General features: G+C 40.2%; 1 protein-coding gene across 3 annotated transcripts in view; it reads right to left on the bottom strand.

The window, feature by feature from the left end:
- tubgcp6 (tubulin, gamma complex associated protein 6) overlaps positions 1 to 17,688 on the bottom strand; it is a 94,234-nt gene that overhangs the window by 15,442 nt on the left and 61,104 nt on the right. For all 3 annotated transcript variants that reach the window (XM_034176074.1, XM_034176076.1, XM_034176075.1), the window contains 3 exons: positions 17,396 to 17,537; positions 14,321 to 14,515; positions 13,710 to 13,842 (listed from right to left, as the gene is read on the bottom strand). In XM_034176074.1, coding sequence (XP_034031965.1) covers positions 13,710 to 13,842; positions 14,321 to 14,515; positions 17,396 to 17,537 — 470 coding nt within the window. The remainder of the gene's footprint in view (positions 1 to 13,709; positions 13,843 to 14,320; positions 14,516 to 17,395; positions 17,538 to 17,688) is intronic.

Here is a 17,688-nt window from a genome sequence, read left to right as displayed (position 1 = left end):
TAAATACACAAACTGATTAATTTAAATGAACAAATTAAAGAATATGAAAAATTAATTTTGGTAAAACCCTGGAATGGGTTGCAGATCATGCCGTAAGGTTTCACTTCAGCGACCCATGGTGGATGACTACCGCTCGTACATTTTGCAAGCAGAATCATTTCCTTCCCAGAAAACCTCTCACTTCTGAGTTCACTATTTAAATAGCAATGCACCAGTTGCTAGTGAAAGTGTCGCTTTAAGGTAACACTGATTGGTCAATTTAATGTTATGCATGAAAGACCATAAAAAAACATAAAAGCACAAATGCACAACATCACAAACACGGCACATGGAGACCAGTTTGATGAGATTTGAACGTGTGTGTGTGTGTGTGTGTGTGTGTGTGTGGTGGGGGGAGGGGGGGGGTGATATCACGGGTCAGAAAATGTATTTCTGAATTACTCAAAACCTTCAAAAGCACAAACAACAAATATTACGACACAAACCACACAAATGAACAACTGCTAATTCAATATTTTGAATGATGGGGGGGGCACAATGGAAATAAGCATTTATGTTTTATTGTGGTATCTGTGCATCACTGATATATTCACCTCTGTTTATATTGATGTTGCAGAATAAACTTAATCGATCAATCATAAACAATATTTTATTTACGTTTTAACGGCGTCTGTAGTAGGGTGTGTCTGTGCACATATATGAGCTTTTGAAAAGAACGGAAGTTACCTTTGGCTAAGTGTGATGCGCGTACATGCTGATGTCTGCGAAATGTCTTGTAAATCACTCCAGAGGTGTTATTAGGTTACAAAAATAGTGTTTTTCAGGTTTAGAAGTGTTTATTTCTCACTAGCTTTTACATAATATGCGAGACATGTTATATTTACACATAAATGCAGCGGTTTCGGAGCAGAATTCTGCCATGTTCAATTAGCAGCCAGAGAGAGATCAGCCAGTGACATCATGGTGCCTCTCTTCTCTGACTGAACACATCTGCATGATTCATGGCATAAAATAGGAAAGGGATTGTGACCTTTTGACCTCTTAAAACAGGTCAAGGTTAGCCATCTCTGAATTTGTCCAAGGTCTGTGTCCCAAGAATGTTCCCTGTGAATTTGAAGACCCTGGCAGAAATAGAACTGGTCTTATGCTAAGCAAAGACAGATGGCGGACAGACAGACAGATGCAAAGCCTTCGCAATACCTGATGGCCATATTTTGATGGCCTCTGGTATATATATTTATATAACGGCTGAGTGGATCCTTCTCATTTGTTTGGTCTTTGTATGTCACATGACATGGATTAATTCATCCCATTTGTGTTGCATTGCATTTAGAGTGCAGCTTGGTTCCATTTAGAGTGCAAATTTGGTTCCATACATTTGGTACCATTGTACTCTACACAAGCATGCATGTGATCGCGCACATGCACGCGTGCCCACACGTGTGCGCGGGCATGCACAACACACGCTCATGCACACAAAACAAATAAGCCGTCTGGATGCATGAAGACCTGTTCACATGAAACACTGAAATGCTGATTTTTGTTGCTGGAATGAGGAACTACACAAAGTCTTTTTTTTTTATGGAAGTCCAAAGTCAGTGCACAGCATCACTGGACTACATGTCACAATTTGGACTTTAGCAGCAGTGGAACACCAAAATGTAAGTCCCTTTTCTGTTGTTTATAAATTAATAAAATGTCAAATGACAAATCTATTTTAGCCGTTATATAAAACAAATAATGAATGTTTTTACAATCTTTCAATGGAACGAATATTTAATTTGGTGAAAGCTGGAACAAACTATTCAACGCGGCGTCTCATTGAATGGTTTGTTCCAGCTTTCACCTCATGAAATATTCGTACCATTGAACTCATAAACATTCATTTTATATATATATATATATATATATATATATATATATATATATATATATATATATATATATATATATATATATATATATATATATATATATATAGCATTCACAAACATTTCTGACCAAGAATGTGGCTTTACTAAAATCAATATACGTATATGTGGTGTTTTCCACAGAGAGCTGTTAAACCTGCTAAAAGGCTCTATCTGCCACTCCTTCTGCTCAATGTTGGTGGGACTGAGGAGATCTAACCAAGGAGGGAAGCCTAGTTTATGTCCTGAAGTGTGATATGACCGCAGTAACTCATGGCAAAAACACAAGCACTGCTGTGATTACTCAGTGTAATCAATTACGGAACATCAGCACAGAAAATGCATCAACGTAAACATTTTTAACAAATGTGTGTTGTTTTCATTATTTATTTATTTTAAAGAACTTTCCTTTGTTGATTTCATTAACTAAATGTTATTCCTCAGTACTACAATGTGATTTCTGCATGAGTTGCTTTTGGTTGTTGTTGAAAAGGTTCCCGGTGTCGCAAACCGAACAGCTCCCCCTAAAAACTGGTCCGCCCTGCCTTCACTGTGCATGTGTCATTTGGGACCACAGCAGCTCGTCTGAGACTGAGTCTCTACACCCAAAGCAATCAAATGGATTAATGGGATTATTAACCATTAGGTGACAAGGTAAAACCTCTTAAATCATTCTGAAGTTAGTTTTAAGCAGAAATGAGGCAATACTCCATGACACTTTGAAATGACCGATGCCCAGTGAACGTATCAGGTAGCAGTTCATGTAGCTGCGGTGCTCAGATCGCTTGCTCTGTCTTTTATTATGAAATAATGCTGAATTTATGTGGAAATGATTGTTGTACAAAAGCTTCAGATATCTGTTGCTGACAAAGATGATGACTGGAGAGCAGTTTGAAGCAGAAACAAGGCGATAATTGGTGAACTGTGACTGAGCCAGACAAATAATGCATGTGCAGTGAAGGCAGGGCAGACCAATTTTTAGGGAGGACTGTTCACTGGGTGACATCGGTTCAAACCCCACCCCTGCCACCTTTCTCCAAGTAATGTGGAGTTGCATCAAGAAGGGCATCCAGCATAAAACTTCTGCCAATTTGACAAGCAAATCCACCGTGGAACCCCGAATGAAATCACATACATATACAACCCCTGGCAAAAATTACGGAATCACCGGCCTCGGAGGATGTTCATTCAGTTGTTTAATTTTGTAGAAAAAAAGCAGATCACAGACATGACACAAAACTAAAGTCATTTCAAATGGCAACTTTCTGGCTTTAAGAAACACTATAAGAAATCGGGAAAAATAATTGTGGCAGTCAGTAACGGTTACTTTTTTAGACCAGGAAGAGGGAAAAAAATATGGACTCACTCAATTCTGAGGAATAAATTATGGAATCACCCTGTAAATTTTCATCCCCAAAACTAACACCTGCATCAAATCAGATCTGCTCGTTAGTCTGCATCTAAAAAGGAGTGATCACACCTTGGAGAGCTGTTGCACCAAGTGGACCGACATGAATCATGGCTCCAACACGAGAGATGTCAATTGAAACAAAGGAGAGGATTATCAAACTCTTAAAAGAGGGTAAATCATCACGCAATGTTGCAAAAGATGTTGGTTGCTCACAGTCAGCTGTGTCTAAACTCTGGACTAAATACAAACAACATGGGAAGGTTGTTAAAGGCAAACATACTGGTAGACCAAGGAAGACATCAAAGCGTCAAGACAGAAATCTTAAAGCAATATGTCTCAAAAATCGAAAATGCACAACAAAACAAATGAGGAACGAATGGGAGGAAACTGGAGTCAACGTCTGTGACCGAACTGTAAGAAACCACCTAAAGGAAATGGGATTTACATACAGAAAAGCTAAACGAAAACCATCATTAACACCTAAACAGAAAAAAACAAGGTTACAATGCGCTAAGGAAAAGCAATCGTGGACTGTGGATGACTGGATGAAAGTCATATTCAGTGATGAATCTCGAATCTGCATTGGGCAAGGTGATGATGCTGGAACTTTTGTTTGGTGCCGTTTCAATGAGATTTATAAAGATGACTGCCTGAAGAGAACATGTAAATTTCCACAGTCATTGATGATATGGGGCTGCATGTCAGGTAAAGGCACTGGGGAGATGGCTGTCATTAGATCATCAATAAATGCACAAGTTTACGTTGATATTTTGGACACTTTTCTTATCCCATCAATTGAAAGGATGTTTGGGGATGATGAAATCATTTTTCATGATGATAATGCATCTTGCCATAGATCAAAAACTGTGAAAACATTCCTTGCAAAAAGACACATAGGGTCAATGTCATGGCCTGCAAAGAGTCCGGATCTTAATCCAATTGAAAATCTTTGGTGGAAGTTGAAGAAAATGGTCCATGACAAGGCTCCAACCTGCGAAGCTGATCTGGCAACAGCAATCAGAGAAAGTTGGAGCCAGATTGATGAAGAGTACTGTTTGTCACTCATTAAATCCATGCCTCAGAGACTGCAAGCTGTTATAAAAGCCAGAGGTGGTGCAACAAAATACTAGTGATGTGTTGGAGCGTTCTTTTGTTTTTCATGATTCCATAATTTTTTCTTCAGAATTGAGTGATTCCATATTTTTTTCCCTCTGCTTGGTCTAAAAAAGTAACCGTTACTGACTGCCACATTTTTTTTTTCCCTGATTTCTTATAGTGTTTCTTAAAGCCAGAAAGTTGCCATTTGAAATGACTTTAGTTCTGTTAGAAAACTATCGGACCTTTTTATTTTTTGCAAAAACCATATGGATTTGAATCACGTGTGATTGCATCAGCCAAGCTTGAACCTTCGTGCGCATGCGTGAGTTTTTTCACGCCTGTCGGTTGCGTCATTCGCCTGTGAGCAGTCTTTGTGTGAGCAGTGGTCCACCCCTCTCATCGGATTTTTATTGCGAATAAATGTCTGAACAATTTGGAGCTTTGCTGCATCAATTTTTTCCAGAAACTGTGAGAGACCTCCAGGTGGACACCATTCGGAAAATTTAGATGGCTTTCTGGGACCATTTTATGGGGATTACACAGATTAAGGAGTGCTCCAGTCTGTTTAAAGACCGCCCACAGCGTTTGAGAGCGCGGCGCACTCCGAGCACCGATCGACAGGCTCACACCCCGCTGAAACAACCAGATCATTTCCAACGTGAAGGCTTTGTTGATCCGGGACGTCGTGTGACGTCCACAAAGGCATAAGGCGTGGACATCAGCACTTTTTCGGCACATTCCACTGTTACAGGAGTTTTTTTCATGGAAAAAGAAGCGGACGGATGCGCCACCGTGCCGCTCATGGCGCAGGACAAAACCACCTCCGTGTTGGTCTCACAGGACGGCTTTGAGATGGATTTCAGACAGCTGTCGGTGGCTTTTTAGTCGTGTGACTATCCGAGAAATTGTGCATGAGCTGGACATGCCCCAACATGTCCTGTGAGGCTTCATCACGGCGTTGCTTTGCCCCATGCGGCTCCACCGCGACACGGAAGGTTCAAGCTTGGCTGATGTAATCACACGTGATTCAAATCCATATGGTTTTTGCAAAAAATAAAAAGGTCCGATACTTTTCTAACAGACCTCGTATATATATATATATATATATATATATATATATATATATATATATATAGTGAGGAAAATAAGTATTTGAACACCCTGCGATTTTGCAAGTTCTCCCACTTAGAAATCATGGAGGGGTCTGAAATTGTCATCTTAGGTGCATGTCCACTGTGAGAGATATAATCTAAAAATCACAATGTATGATTTTTTTATAATTTATTTGTATGTTACTGCTGCAAATAAGTATTAGAACACCTGTGAAAATCAATGTTAATATTTGGTACAGTAGTCTTTGTTTGCAATTACAGAGGTCAAACATTTCCTGTAGTTTTTCACCAGGTTTGCACATACTGCAGCAGGGATTTTGGTCCACTCCTCCATACAGATCTTCTCCAGATCTTTCAGGTTTGGAGTTTCAGCTCCCTCCAAAGATTTTCTATTGAGTTCAGGTCTGGAGACTGGCCAGGCCACTCCAGGACCTTGAAATGATTCTTACGGAGCCCCTCCTTAGTTGCCCTGGCTGTGTGTTTGGGGTCATTGTCATGCTGGAAGACCCAGCCATGAACCATCTTCAATGCTCTTACTGAGGGAAGGAGGTTGTTTGCCAAAATCTCCCAATACATGACCCCATCCATCCTCCCTTCAATACGGTGCAGTCGTCCTGTCCCCGTTGCAGAAGAGCACACCCAGAGTATGATGTTTCCACCCCCATGCTTCACGGTTGGGATGGTTTTCTTGGGGTTGTTCTCATCCTCTAAACATGGTAAGTGGAGTTGATTCCAAAAAGCTCTATTCTGGTCTCATCTGATCACATGACCTTCTCCCATGCCTCCTCTGGATCATCCAGATGGTCACTGGTGAACTTTAAAGGGGCCTGGACATGTGCTGGCTTGAGCAGGGGGTCCTTGCTGCCCTGCAGGATTTTAAACCATGACAGCATCATGTGTTACTAATGTAATCTTTGTGACTGTGGTCCCAGCTCTCTTCAGGTCAATGACCAGGTCCTCCTGTGCAGTTCTGAGCTCTCAGAATCATCCTTACCCTACAAAGTGAGATCTTTCATGGAATCCCAGACTGAGGGAGATTGATATTCATCTTGTGTTTCTTCCACTTTCTAATAAATAATCAAAACAGTTGTTGACTTCTACCAAGCTGCTTGCCTGTTGTCCTGTAGTCCATCCTAGCCTTGTGCAGGTCTACAGTTTTGTCCCTGGTGTCCTTAGACAGCTCCTTGGTCTTGGCTATGGTGGACAGGTTGGAGTGTGATTGAGTGTGTGAACAGGTGTCTTTTATACAGGTAACAAGTTCAAACAGGTGCAATTAATACAGGTAAAGAGTGCAGAATAAGAGGGCTTCTTAAAGACAAATTAACAGGTCTGTGTGAGCCAGAATTCTTATTGGTTGGTAGGTGTTCAAATACTTATTTGCAGCAGTAACATACAAATAAATTATTAAAAAAATCATACATTGTGATTTCTGGATTTTTTTTTCAAATACTTATTTACTACTATTTAATACTTTTTTTGTTCAAATACTTATTTTCCTCACTGTGTATATATATATATATACATACTCGTATATACGTACACACACAGACACACACACAGTGAGGCAAGTAAGTACGAGTATTTGATCCACTTTCAATTTTGCAAGTCTTCTCACCTATAAAGAATGGAGAGGTCTGCAATTTTTATCATAGGTACACTTCAACTGTGAGAGACAGAAAATCATATTGTATGATTTTTAAATAATAAATTTGATTTTACTGCATCATGAAATAGGTTTTTGATCACCTACCAACCAATTCTGGCTCTCATTAGTAACACACTATGCTGTTATGGTTGAAACTCCTGCAGGGCACGCAAGGTCCCCCTGCTCAAACCAGCACATGTCCAGCCCCGTTTGATGTTTACCAGTGACCATCTGAATGATCCAGAGGAGGAATGGGAGAAGGCCATGTGGTCAGACAAGACCAAAATAGAGTTTTTTGGTATCAACTCCACTCACTGTATTTGGAGGAAGATGAAGGATGGAATGGAATGGAATTTATTATCATTGTCATTACAAATGCAACAACGAGATTACTCAGAATACAGCAATTAATCCACAATTATTACTTGTTTACCGTAATAATGGCACACATCAAAATTAAAGACAACACATATACATTTGACATTGTTTACAGTAGTGTTCAGAATAATAGTAGTGCTATGTGACTAAAAAGATTAATCCAGGTCTTGAGTATATTTCTTATTGTTACATGGGAAACAAGGTACCAGTATATTCAATAGATTCTCAGAAATCCAACAAGACCAAGCATTCATGATATGCACATTCTCAAGGCTATGAAATTGGGCTATTAGTAAAAAAAAGTAGAAAAGGGGGTGTTCACAATAATAGTAGTGTGGCATTCAGTCAGTGAGTTTGTCAATTTTGTGGAACAAACAGGTGTGAATCAGGTGTCCCCTATTTAAGGATGAAGCCAGCACCTGTTGAACATGCTTTTCTCTTTGAAAACCTGAGGAAAATGGGACGTTCAAGACATTGTTCAGAAGAACAGCGTAGTTTGATTAAAAAGTTGATTGGAGAGGGGAAAACGTATACGCAGGTCCAAAAAATTATAGGCTGTTTATCTACAATGATCTCCAATGCTGTAAAATGGACAAAAAAAAAAAAAAAACAGAGACGCGTAGAAGAAAACAGAAAACAACCATCAAAATGGATAGAAGAATAACCAGAATGCCAAAGGCTCACCCATTGATCAGCTCCAGGATGATCAAAGACAGTCTGGAGTTACTTGTAAGTGCTGTGACAGTTAGAAGACGCCTGTGTGAAGCTAATTTATTTGCAAGAATCCCCCGCAAAGTCCCTCTGTTAAATAAAAGACGTGCAGAAGAGGTTACAATTTGCCAAAGAACACATCAACTGGCCTAAAGAGAAATGGAGGAATATTTTGTGGACTGATGAGAGTAAAATTGTTCTTTTTGGGTCCAAGGGCCGCAGACAGTTTGTGAGACGACCCCCAAACTCTGAATTCAAGCCATAGTTCACAGTGAAGACAGTGAAGCATGGTGGTGCAAGCATCATGATATGGGCATGTTTCTCCTACTATGGTGTTGGGACTATATATTGGATACCAGGTACCATGGATCAGTTTGGATATATCAAAATACTTGAAGAGTTCATGTTGCCTTATGCTGAAGAGGACATGCCCTTGAAATGGGTGTTTCAACAAGACAATGACCCCAAGCACATTAGTAAACAAGCAAAATCTTGGTTCCAAACCAACAAAATGAATGCCTCGCAGATGTGAAGAAATCATGTGGTTATATGTGGTTATACAACTAAATACTAGTTTAGTGATTCACAGGATTGCTAAAAAAGCAGTTTGAACATAATAGTTTTGAGTTTGTAGCGTCAACAGTAGATGCTACTATTATTTTACTACTTTACTACTACTACTTTTTTTTTTTACTAATAGCCCAATTTCATAGCCTTAAGAGTGTGCATATCATGAATGCTTTGTCTTGTTGGATTTGTGAGAATCTACTGAATCTACTGGTACCTTGTTTCCCATGTAGCAATAAGAAATATACTCAAAACCTGGATTAATCTTTTTAGTCACATAGCACTACTATTATTCTGAACACTACTGTATGTGCTCTAAACTTGAAGCAGTCCGTCATTTGAATTGAGGCAAAGTGGGTGAAGGCCGCAGCAAACATGAGTCACGCCGCCATCGGCTTGGGGGGAATGGGGGCCTGCCGCAGCTAAAACCGTGCAGCCCCGGAGGGGCAGTAGCCAGGATGGAGTGTGTGATGGGGGCAGGAGGGGAGGTAGGGGGGAGGTGGAGCATGCTTCAGTCTTTGTCCATGTGTGAGTCAGTATCTGTCCTTGTGTGTTGGCGTTAGAGAGATAAGGAGGCAGCCAATATTCCCCAAGGCCGTAGAGATTCTTCTGGAGGAAACAATGGGCCATTTTGTCCTTCAGAGGCTGATAAGCCTGCCATGTTTGTGGTTGAGCAGTGAAAACACTTTTACACCTTCACATGAACAAACCAGATCCCAATTATGAATTATTCCTGGTCTCTGAAATCTTTCACCTGCCCCTGCAAGGTGCGCATTTGCTCCAAAATGTTATCCAATTTGCGTGGTCGTGGTTTGGCGGCAGCTGTCTTGCCAATTTTCCGGTAGGTCAGGGAGGGCAGCACATAAGCCAATAAGTACCAACCCTCCTACTATGAAACCAAATATGAATAAATCCTCGACGTCCTCCACAGAGAATGGCACAAAGCATGCGACACGCCACGTCTTCCAGGCATAGAGAACATAGCCCGCAGGGTAGATTCCATCTGGGCACGCAGGGCCCCCCAGCCCTAATCTTCTTGTAGAAAAATGGTGTCAATAGCGTTCAGAGACCAGCTGATCAATTCCATAGTTAATCCAATATAGTTTGAAGAATTCACAGTCTGGTGAAGTAGGGACTTTGAAGGTTGGAGCAGCGATAGAGGAGAGAGGAGGAGATGCGACCGCCTGGCCGGAGTCTCAAGCTAAATAATAAGGATCAGAACTACCCCAAGAACACCGACCCAACTGTGAAGCATGGGGGTGGAAACATCATTTTTGGGGGTGCTTTTCTGCAAAGGGGACAGGACGACTACATCGTACTGAAGGGAGGATGGACAGGGTCATTTATCATGAGATTTTGGCAAACAACCTCATTCCCTCAGGAAAAGCGTTGAAGATGGGTCGTGACTGGATCTTCCAGCATAACAATGACACAAAACACACAGCCAGGACAACTAAAGAGTGGCTCCATAAGAAGCATTTCAATGTCCTGGAGTGGCCTAGCCAGTCTCAGGACCTGAACTCAATAGAAAATCTTTGTAGGGAGCTGAGACTCACAACCTTAAAAGATCTGAAGAAGAGCTGTATGGAGGAGTGGACCAAAATCCTTGCTGCAGTGTGTGCAAAGTTTGTCAAGAACTACAGGAAACGTCTGACCTCTGTAATTGCAAACAAAGGTTTCTGTACCAAATAATAAGGTCTGTTTTTCTATTCTATCAAATACTTATTTCATGCAATAAAATGCTAATTAATAATTTAAAAATCATACAATGTGATTTTCTGATTTATTTATTTATTTTTTAGATTCTGTCTCTCACAGTTGAAGTGTACCTACGATAAAAAACTACAGACCTCTCCATTCTTTGAAGGTGGGAAAACTTACAAAATCGGCAATGGATCAAATACTACATACAACATATGCATACACACTCACACATACATATTGCTCAAAAATATTAAAAGAACACATTGAAAACATATCAGTTCTCAATGGGGGGGGTGGGGAATCATGCTGGATATCTTTCCTGTTATGGACTAGGTAATGTGTTTGCAACGAAAAGATGCCACATCATTTGATATAAATTAAAATTGTTAACCGACAGAGGGCTGAATTCAACGACACTTTAAAAATCAAAGTGAAAGAAATGATGAGGTAGGCTTGTCCATTTTGCCAAAATTTCATTGCATCAACTCAAAATGGTACTCTGTAATTTGAATGGCCCCCACATGCTTGTATGCATGCCTGACTATGTCTGTGCATGTAATGAGACAACAGATGGTGTCATGGGGGATCTCCTCCCAAATCTGAACAAGGGCATCACTTAGCTCCTGGACGGTCTGAGGTGCAATCTGGTGGGGTCGGATGGACTGAAACATAATGTCCCAGAGGTGTTCTACAACCCCTGGCAAAAATTATGGAATCACCGGCCTCGGATGATGTTCATTCAGTTGTTTAATTTTGTAGAAAAAAAGCATATCACAGACATGACACAAAACTAAAGTCAATTCAAATGGCAACTTTCTGGCTTTAAGAAACACTATAAGAAATCAAGAAAAAAAGCCTGTGACAGTCAGTAACGGTTACTTTTTTAGACCAAGCAAGATGCATTATCATCTTGAAAAATGATTTCATCATCCCCAAACATCCTTTCAATTGATGAGATAAGAAAAGTGTCTAAAATATCAACGTAAACTTGTGCATTTATTGATGATGTAATGACAGCCATCTCCCCAGTGCCTTTACCTGACATGCAGCCCCATATCATCATTGACTGTGGAAATTTACATGTTCTCTTCAGGCAGTCATCTTTATAAATCTCATTGGAACGGCACCAAACAAAAGTTCCAGCATCATCACCTTGCCCAATGCAGATTCGAGATTCATCACTGAATATGACTTTCATCCAGTCATCCACGGTCCACGATTGCTTTTCCTTAGCCCATTGTAACCTTGTTTTTTTTCTGTTTAGGTGTTAATAATGGCTTTTGTTTAGCTTTTCTGTATGTAAATCCCATTTCCTTTAGGCGGTTTCTTACAGTTCGGTCACAGACGTTGACTCCAGTTTCCTCCCATTCTTTCCTCATTTGTTTTGTTGTGCATTTTTCGATTTTTGAGACATACTGCTTTAAGTTTTCTGTCTTGACGCTTTGATGTCTTCCTTGGTCTACCAGTATGTTTGCCTTTAACAACCTTCCCATGTTGTTTGTATTTGGTCCAGAGTTTAGACACAGATGACTGTGAACAACCAACATCTTTTGCAACATTGCGTGATGATTTACCCTCTTTTAAGAGTTTGATAATCCTCTCCTTTGTTTCAATTGACATCTCTCGTGTTGGAGCCATGATTCATGTCAGTCCACTTGGTGCAACAGCTCTCCAAGGTGTGATCACTCCTTTTTAGATGCAGACTAATGAGCAGATCTGATATGATGCAGGTGTTAGTTTTGGGGATGAAAATTTACAGGGTGATTCCATAATTTTTTCCTCAGAATTGAGTGATTCCTTATTTTTTTCCTCTGCTTGGTCTAAAAAAGTAACCGTTACTGACTGCCACAATCTTTTTTTCTTGATTTCTTATAGTGTTTCTTAAAGCCAGAAAGTTGTCATTTGAAATGACTTTAGTTTTGTGTCATGTCTGTGATCTGCTTTTTTTCTACAAAATTAAACAACTGAATGAACATCCTCCGAGGCCAGTGATTCCATAATTTTTGCCAGGGGTTGTATTAAATTTAGATCAGGCAAGCATGGGGGCCAGTCAATGTTGTCAATTCCTTCATCCTCCAACAACTGCCTGCATACTCTCACCACAAGGCAGGGCACTGTCGTGCACCAGGAGGAAACCGGGACGCACTGCACCAGCGTAGGGTCTGACAATGGGTCCAAGGATTTCATTCAGATACCTAACAGCAGTCTGGGTGCTGTTGTCTAGCCTGTAGAGGTCTGCAAGTTCTTCCAAGGATATGCTTTCCCACAAAAACCCACCATCAAATTGGTCATGCTGAATCATGTTGCAGGCAGCATAATGTTCTCCACGGCATCTCCAGACCCTTTCTCATCTGGCACATGTGCTCAGGTTGAACCTGCTGTCATTGGTAAAAAGCACAGGGCACCAGTGGCGGACCTGCCAATTCGGGTGGTCTATGGCAAATGCCAGTCAAGCTCCACAGTGCTGAGCAGTGAGCAAAGGAAACACTATAGGGCGTCTGGCCCTCAGGCCACCCGCATGAAGTCTGTGTCTTATTTTGTGTATATATATATATATATATATATATATATATATACACACACACACACACTTGCACTCTCTCTCACAGTACAGATTGATTATCCCTGCACTAAAAGCTACTGTACATCTGCATGCCTTTGCACACTATATTTATTTGATAGTGAACATAGTTTTGCCCATTTGTCTATTTGACTCCTTTACTTCTTACAGAAGTATTTTTCCTTTTCTTTTTATTGTTGTTTATGCACAAATTACTTCTTACAGAAGTATAATTTCCTTTTCTTTTTACTGTTGTTTATGCATCAATGACACCAGATCAAATTCCTTGTACAACCCCTGGCAATAATTATGGAAAATTGGATATTGACTTCAATCTTGTTAGAGTTCTTATCAAATTTGATAATCATTAATGAATAAGTTTTATTTGCACAAAGCTAAAAAAAAAAAAAGTACTTTCAAGTTCAACTCAACTTTTCTGCAAAGATGAAGAAGTCAGATGGCAAAAATTAGAGGCCAAGCACAATTGAAATTGAATTAAGATTTAACATTTCATGCGCAAAACATTGTGTAAAACTGAAAGGAGGTCAGGTTTACCGTTCTTGTGATTTTGTAACTGATGTACAAATAAAATCAGCAACTACTAGCCTCTCACCAGTTCTCCTAAGGTGAAACCAGACATCACAGAGGCTCCACACCATGTGTTTGAGTTGCAGCAGGAAGGAGAACAGACGGTTGTATTTGTTCATGCAGCTGTCTGTGATGATGATGTTTAACGGCCAGTCCACCTGAGAGATGACAAGAAGAACAAGAGAAACACCATTAAAAATGTGTGAATACATGAGCCAGGGATTGAAAGGAAGAAATAAGAACAGAAATGCAGGTGAAGAATGACAGATGAAATGACAGGTGGCGACAGGTGAGAGAACATATAACACAGGAGGTGAGAGTAATGTGACAGTATGACAGAGTGGTATGAAACAGAAGAAGTGGAAAAGAAAGATGTATGTGAGAGAGAGAGAGAAAGCATGCAGAATGCATGGAGAGATAAAGAGGAAGACTGAGGGAAGGAAGGGGGACAGCATAGAAAATAAATACAGGCAATCCTGTACATGTCATCCAAAGCATCTAACTATAATCAATCTGTTTCAATCAGTGATGTGCATGACAAACTCTTTCTATACACACAGCAGATTTATCAAAAAACGCAGGGATATGCGTGCAAACAGGCACACTCTTTTGCATGATTAAAATGCAGGGCTTTACCTTGTAGCGCAGCTCTAGACAGTTTAGAGAATCTGGGGCGAGCGGGTGAAACATTTCTGGGAGGAAGCGGAGGGCGAAGGTGAAGTTTGCAGCTGAAGGGGTGTCGCCGTGCAAACTGTACTGCAGCGCCTTACTGAGGATGGAGTTCAGAACCAAAGGGGTCAGCAGCTCACCTGGAGTCTGACCACTGCTCAGCTACGTATGTGGAAGAGACACTGGTTACATGATGACAAAGGTCACACATGACTAACCAACCACTTCACACCTACTACTGAAACTTTGTGTTTGTGTTTCATTGTAACCCCACTGATTACCAAATGCAACAATTAGCTGTTTCTTGCTAATCAGTGATATCAGCTGGTGCAGTGTAACCTACAGTGAAGACCTGCTGTCCAATGAGCCTCTAGAGACAGACGGCGTATTAATGCACTACCTGAATATTTCAACATGTTGAGGCATTAGCATAGGCTGAATGTGTTGTTTCACGCTCAGAAATCTGGCCTTGGCATATGCAGTGTTGGAGGAATTGGCAGCTAAAACAATTTGCCAAATGAGCTTGGTGGTGACATGCCATGTGCTCCATAGCAGAGATACACAGAGAATTCCAAAGCATAACTTAAAACTAGGAACAGCAAACATGTGACTGGACATATTAAACTACCAAAAAAAAAAAAAAAAATCTGCATAAATGTGGAAAGTATGAAGGGTGAAAGTAACATAGATTACATGAGAAAATGGAAGTGAAATAAAAATGGAGTGATAAATTATATCTGATTAAAAATTTTTTCTCATCTTGCATTCATCACATACAACCCAAATTTGTCATTTATCATTTCACAAAAGTGTCCTCAAAAGGTAGAGGCAACAAAAATCAATTGATACAAATGAATGTGATCAAAATTAATGCGAAATATATATAAAGAAAGATGTGCACGTGTGTGAGTGGTATCTGAGGTGCTGCATGAGATGGAAAAGTGCTCCTGCAATGCAGTCCATTTACTTATGCATCATTCCACCTGCTCAACATGTCTGAGTTTGCTTGTTGCAGGGAACAAGCTCAGCATGTTGTTGAAGTTATATGAAGCTTCCTTTCATTTCTAATACCTAGGTATGGTGGCCACCAAGGCCACTTTTGCATGTTAAAAACTTGTGAATGCAGAACGTATAATTACGCTTCAAATGTGTTGAAGCGTACTGTAAATGTGTTTGACTGTGATCATGGACAAATAAACAAGAGTTATCAGGAAATGACATAAAACCCCCCTCTGCCGATCCTCACAAGTCAGTGACCTTGAAATTGACCCCTAGGTCACCATAACTGACTAGTGTTGGGGGATCACCCAAGTACACGGTTCTGGTAAATTTGAATGACATTAGTCAACTGGTTCTTGAGCTATCACGCTAACAAGTGTGGCAATGACAATATCGAATATCTCACTGTGACCTTGATCCTGACCCCAAGGTCACCATAATCAACTGGTGTCGGTGGATCACCCAAGTACACCCTTACGGTAAATATGAATGAAATTAGTCAACTGATTCTTGAGATACTGCGCTAACAAATGAACACGGACGGACATGCTGATTGCTACATCCCCCCATATTTCATACCGGTGGGATAATAATTAGAACATATAACTGCAACAAGGCCTAAGAATACACCCACATACACAAAAATCATTAAACATTTCCTGGGTCTAACTTTGATATAGAACCATTTTCAAATTTAGACAGGCCAAATCCATTGATCAATTTTTCGTAACATTCCATTAAAGCTGACTGCCCAATGTCACAACTTCAAAAAAAGCAAAAAACAAACAAAACTCCTTTACTTTTCTTGCATGTCTTCTTATATAAAAAGACATACCCACCCTAAAGTATGTTGTCTATTTTAAATTTTTAGCAGCAAAATCTCAATGGGTGGTTAGAGCTCCCAAGCCAAATATCACGGCAGAGGATGTAGGTCTGCCTGAAATAATTCACATCACATCCAGTGACTGCTCTATGTAACATATTCCCCATGTTGATAAGAGTATTAAGAACTCAAAAAAAATATCACTTTAAGGTACATTTAAAACATATGAAAATGTGTTAAAAATGTGTGATTAATTGGGCAGGGCAGTCTCATTTGAGGGCGAGCGCTAAAGGGGTAAAATATGACGCATATGATGTAATTTCTCTCCTCTGAGTTTTTAGACAAATTACATGCAAACAAAGTGAAAATGTGTTGTGGTTGGTTTATGACCCAGATCACAAACATGTTGAGGCGGTTGTGCAGGCAAGAGAACGCAGCTACTCTGGTTAGGTGTGTAGGCTAACACTTACCGACACGTCATCTCCCATTTGCCTCGTCTTCCCTTGTCCACTGGGTATCGAAAAAAAAAAAACACTTTTCGCAACTGTTTTGGTGACTGCAGCCAGAAACAAAACAGTACACCATTTTTCCATGTGAACTTATGCTGTGTATATATTGCACAACGGCAGAAGCAGTCGCCATAAGTGGTCAAATCCTGCAAATTATGCATGGTTCAAATGAGACTGCGGTACCCTATTGCAATTAATCACGAGTTACGTATGTACAATCATTCAATTAAATATTTGAACACACTGACAGCCCAATAAAAGCACTGAAATTACGCCACATATGTTATTTTAGATTAAAAAAGGATTACTCAAGAAATTCTCCTTGGGCTCATGCCCAAGGAGAATTGCATGAGCAGTGTGATTTCACAGAGAAAGGTTTCTTTGGTTTTGCATCAGAAACGGTCTTGAACACCAGGTGATGTAGGTCACGCGAAAGATGACAGCACAACCCATTCTGAAACCAGGAGCTGACTCAGACTTATTCTGGTGCATACTCATACTGAAAGATAGAAAATAACATACAGAGTGCTGATCCATTAAAAAGAAAAAGAGTTTCAGTTGTACTCGTATAGCAATCAAAGGCAGACAAGGATATCTGGCCTTGCTCTTTGTACTCTCATTCAAGAATGCCACAAATTAAAGAATACAACACATTGCCCTTTTTTTCCTGTCTCCAGATAAATCAATGACACACTTCTGAAAAAGTGCCACCTTTTCAAAGAGCAGATCACTGAGAGACTGGGCAAACTCTCCGTCCTCCATCAACAAGAAGTGGCGCAGCGTCTCAAAGTGTCTTTCCAATCTCAACTCCACAAAGAAGTAGTCCACCACTGCCTTGTTCACCAAAGACACACTGGAGGAAACAAAAACCAAAATAATGACACTGTGACATCAGAACCAGATGAATTAAAAATTTGATTCAGGCTTTTAGAAAAATAGAAGTACCAGCTGTCGAAAAAACTAAGGCAACTATTTTTTTTTTCTTTTCATTTTTCTGGATGACT

The sequence above is a fragment of the Thalassophryne amazonica genome, chromosome 8 (genome assembly GCF_902500255.1).
Source record: "Thalassophryne amazonica chromosome 8, fThaAma1.1, whole genome shotgun sequence".
Classification (NCBI taxonomy): domain Eukaryota; kingdom Metazoa; phylum Chordata; class Actinopteri; order Batrachoidiformes; family Batrachoididae; genus Thalassophryne; species Thalassophryne amazonica.
The sequence above is the reverse complement of the archived record's forward strand: the minus strand, read 5'-3'. Positions and strand labels throughout refer to the sequence as shown.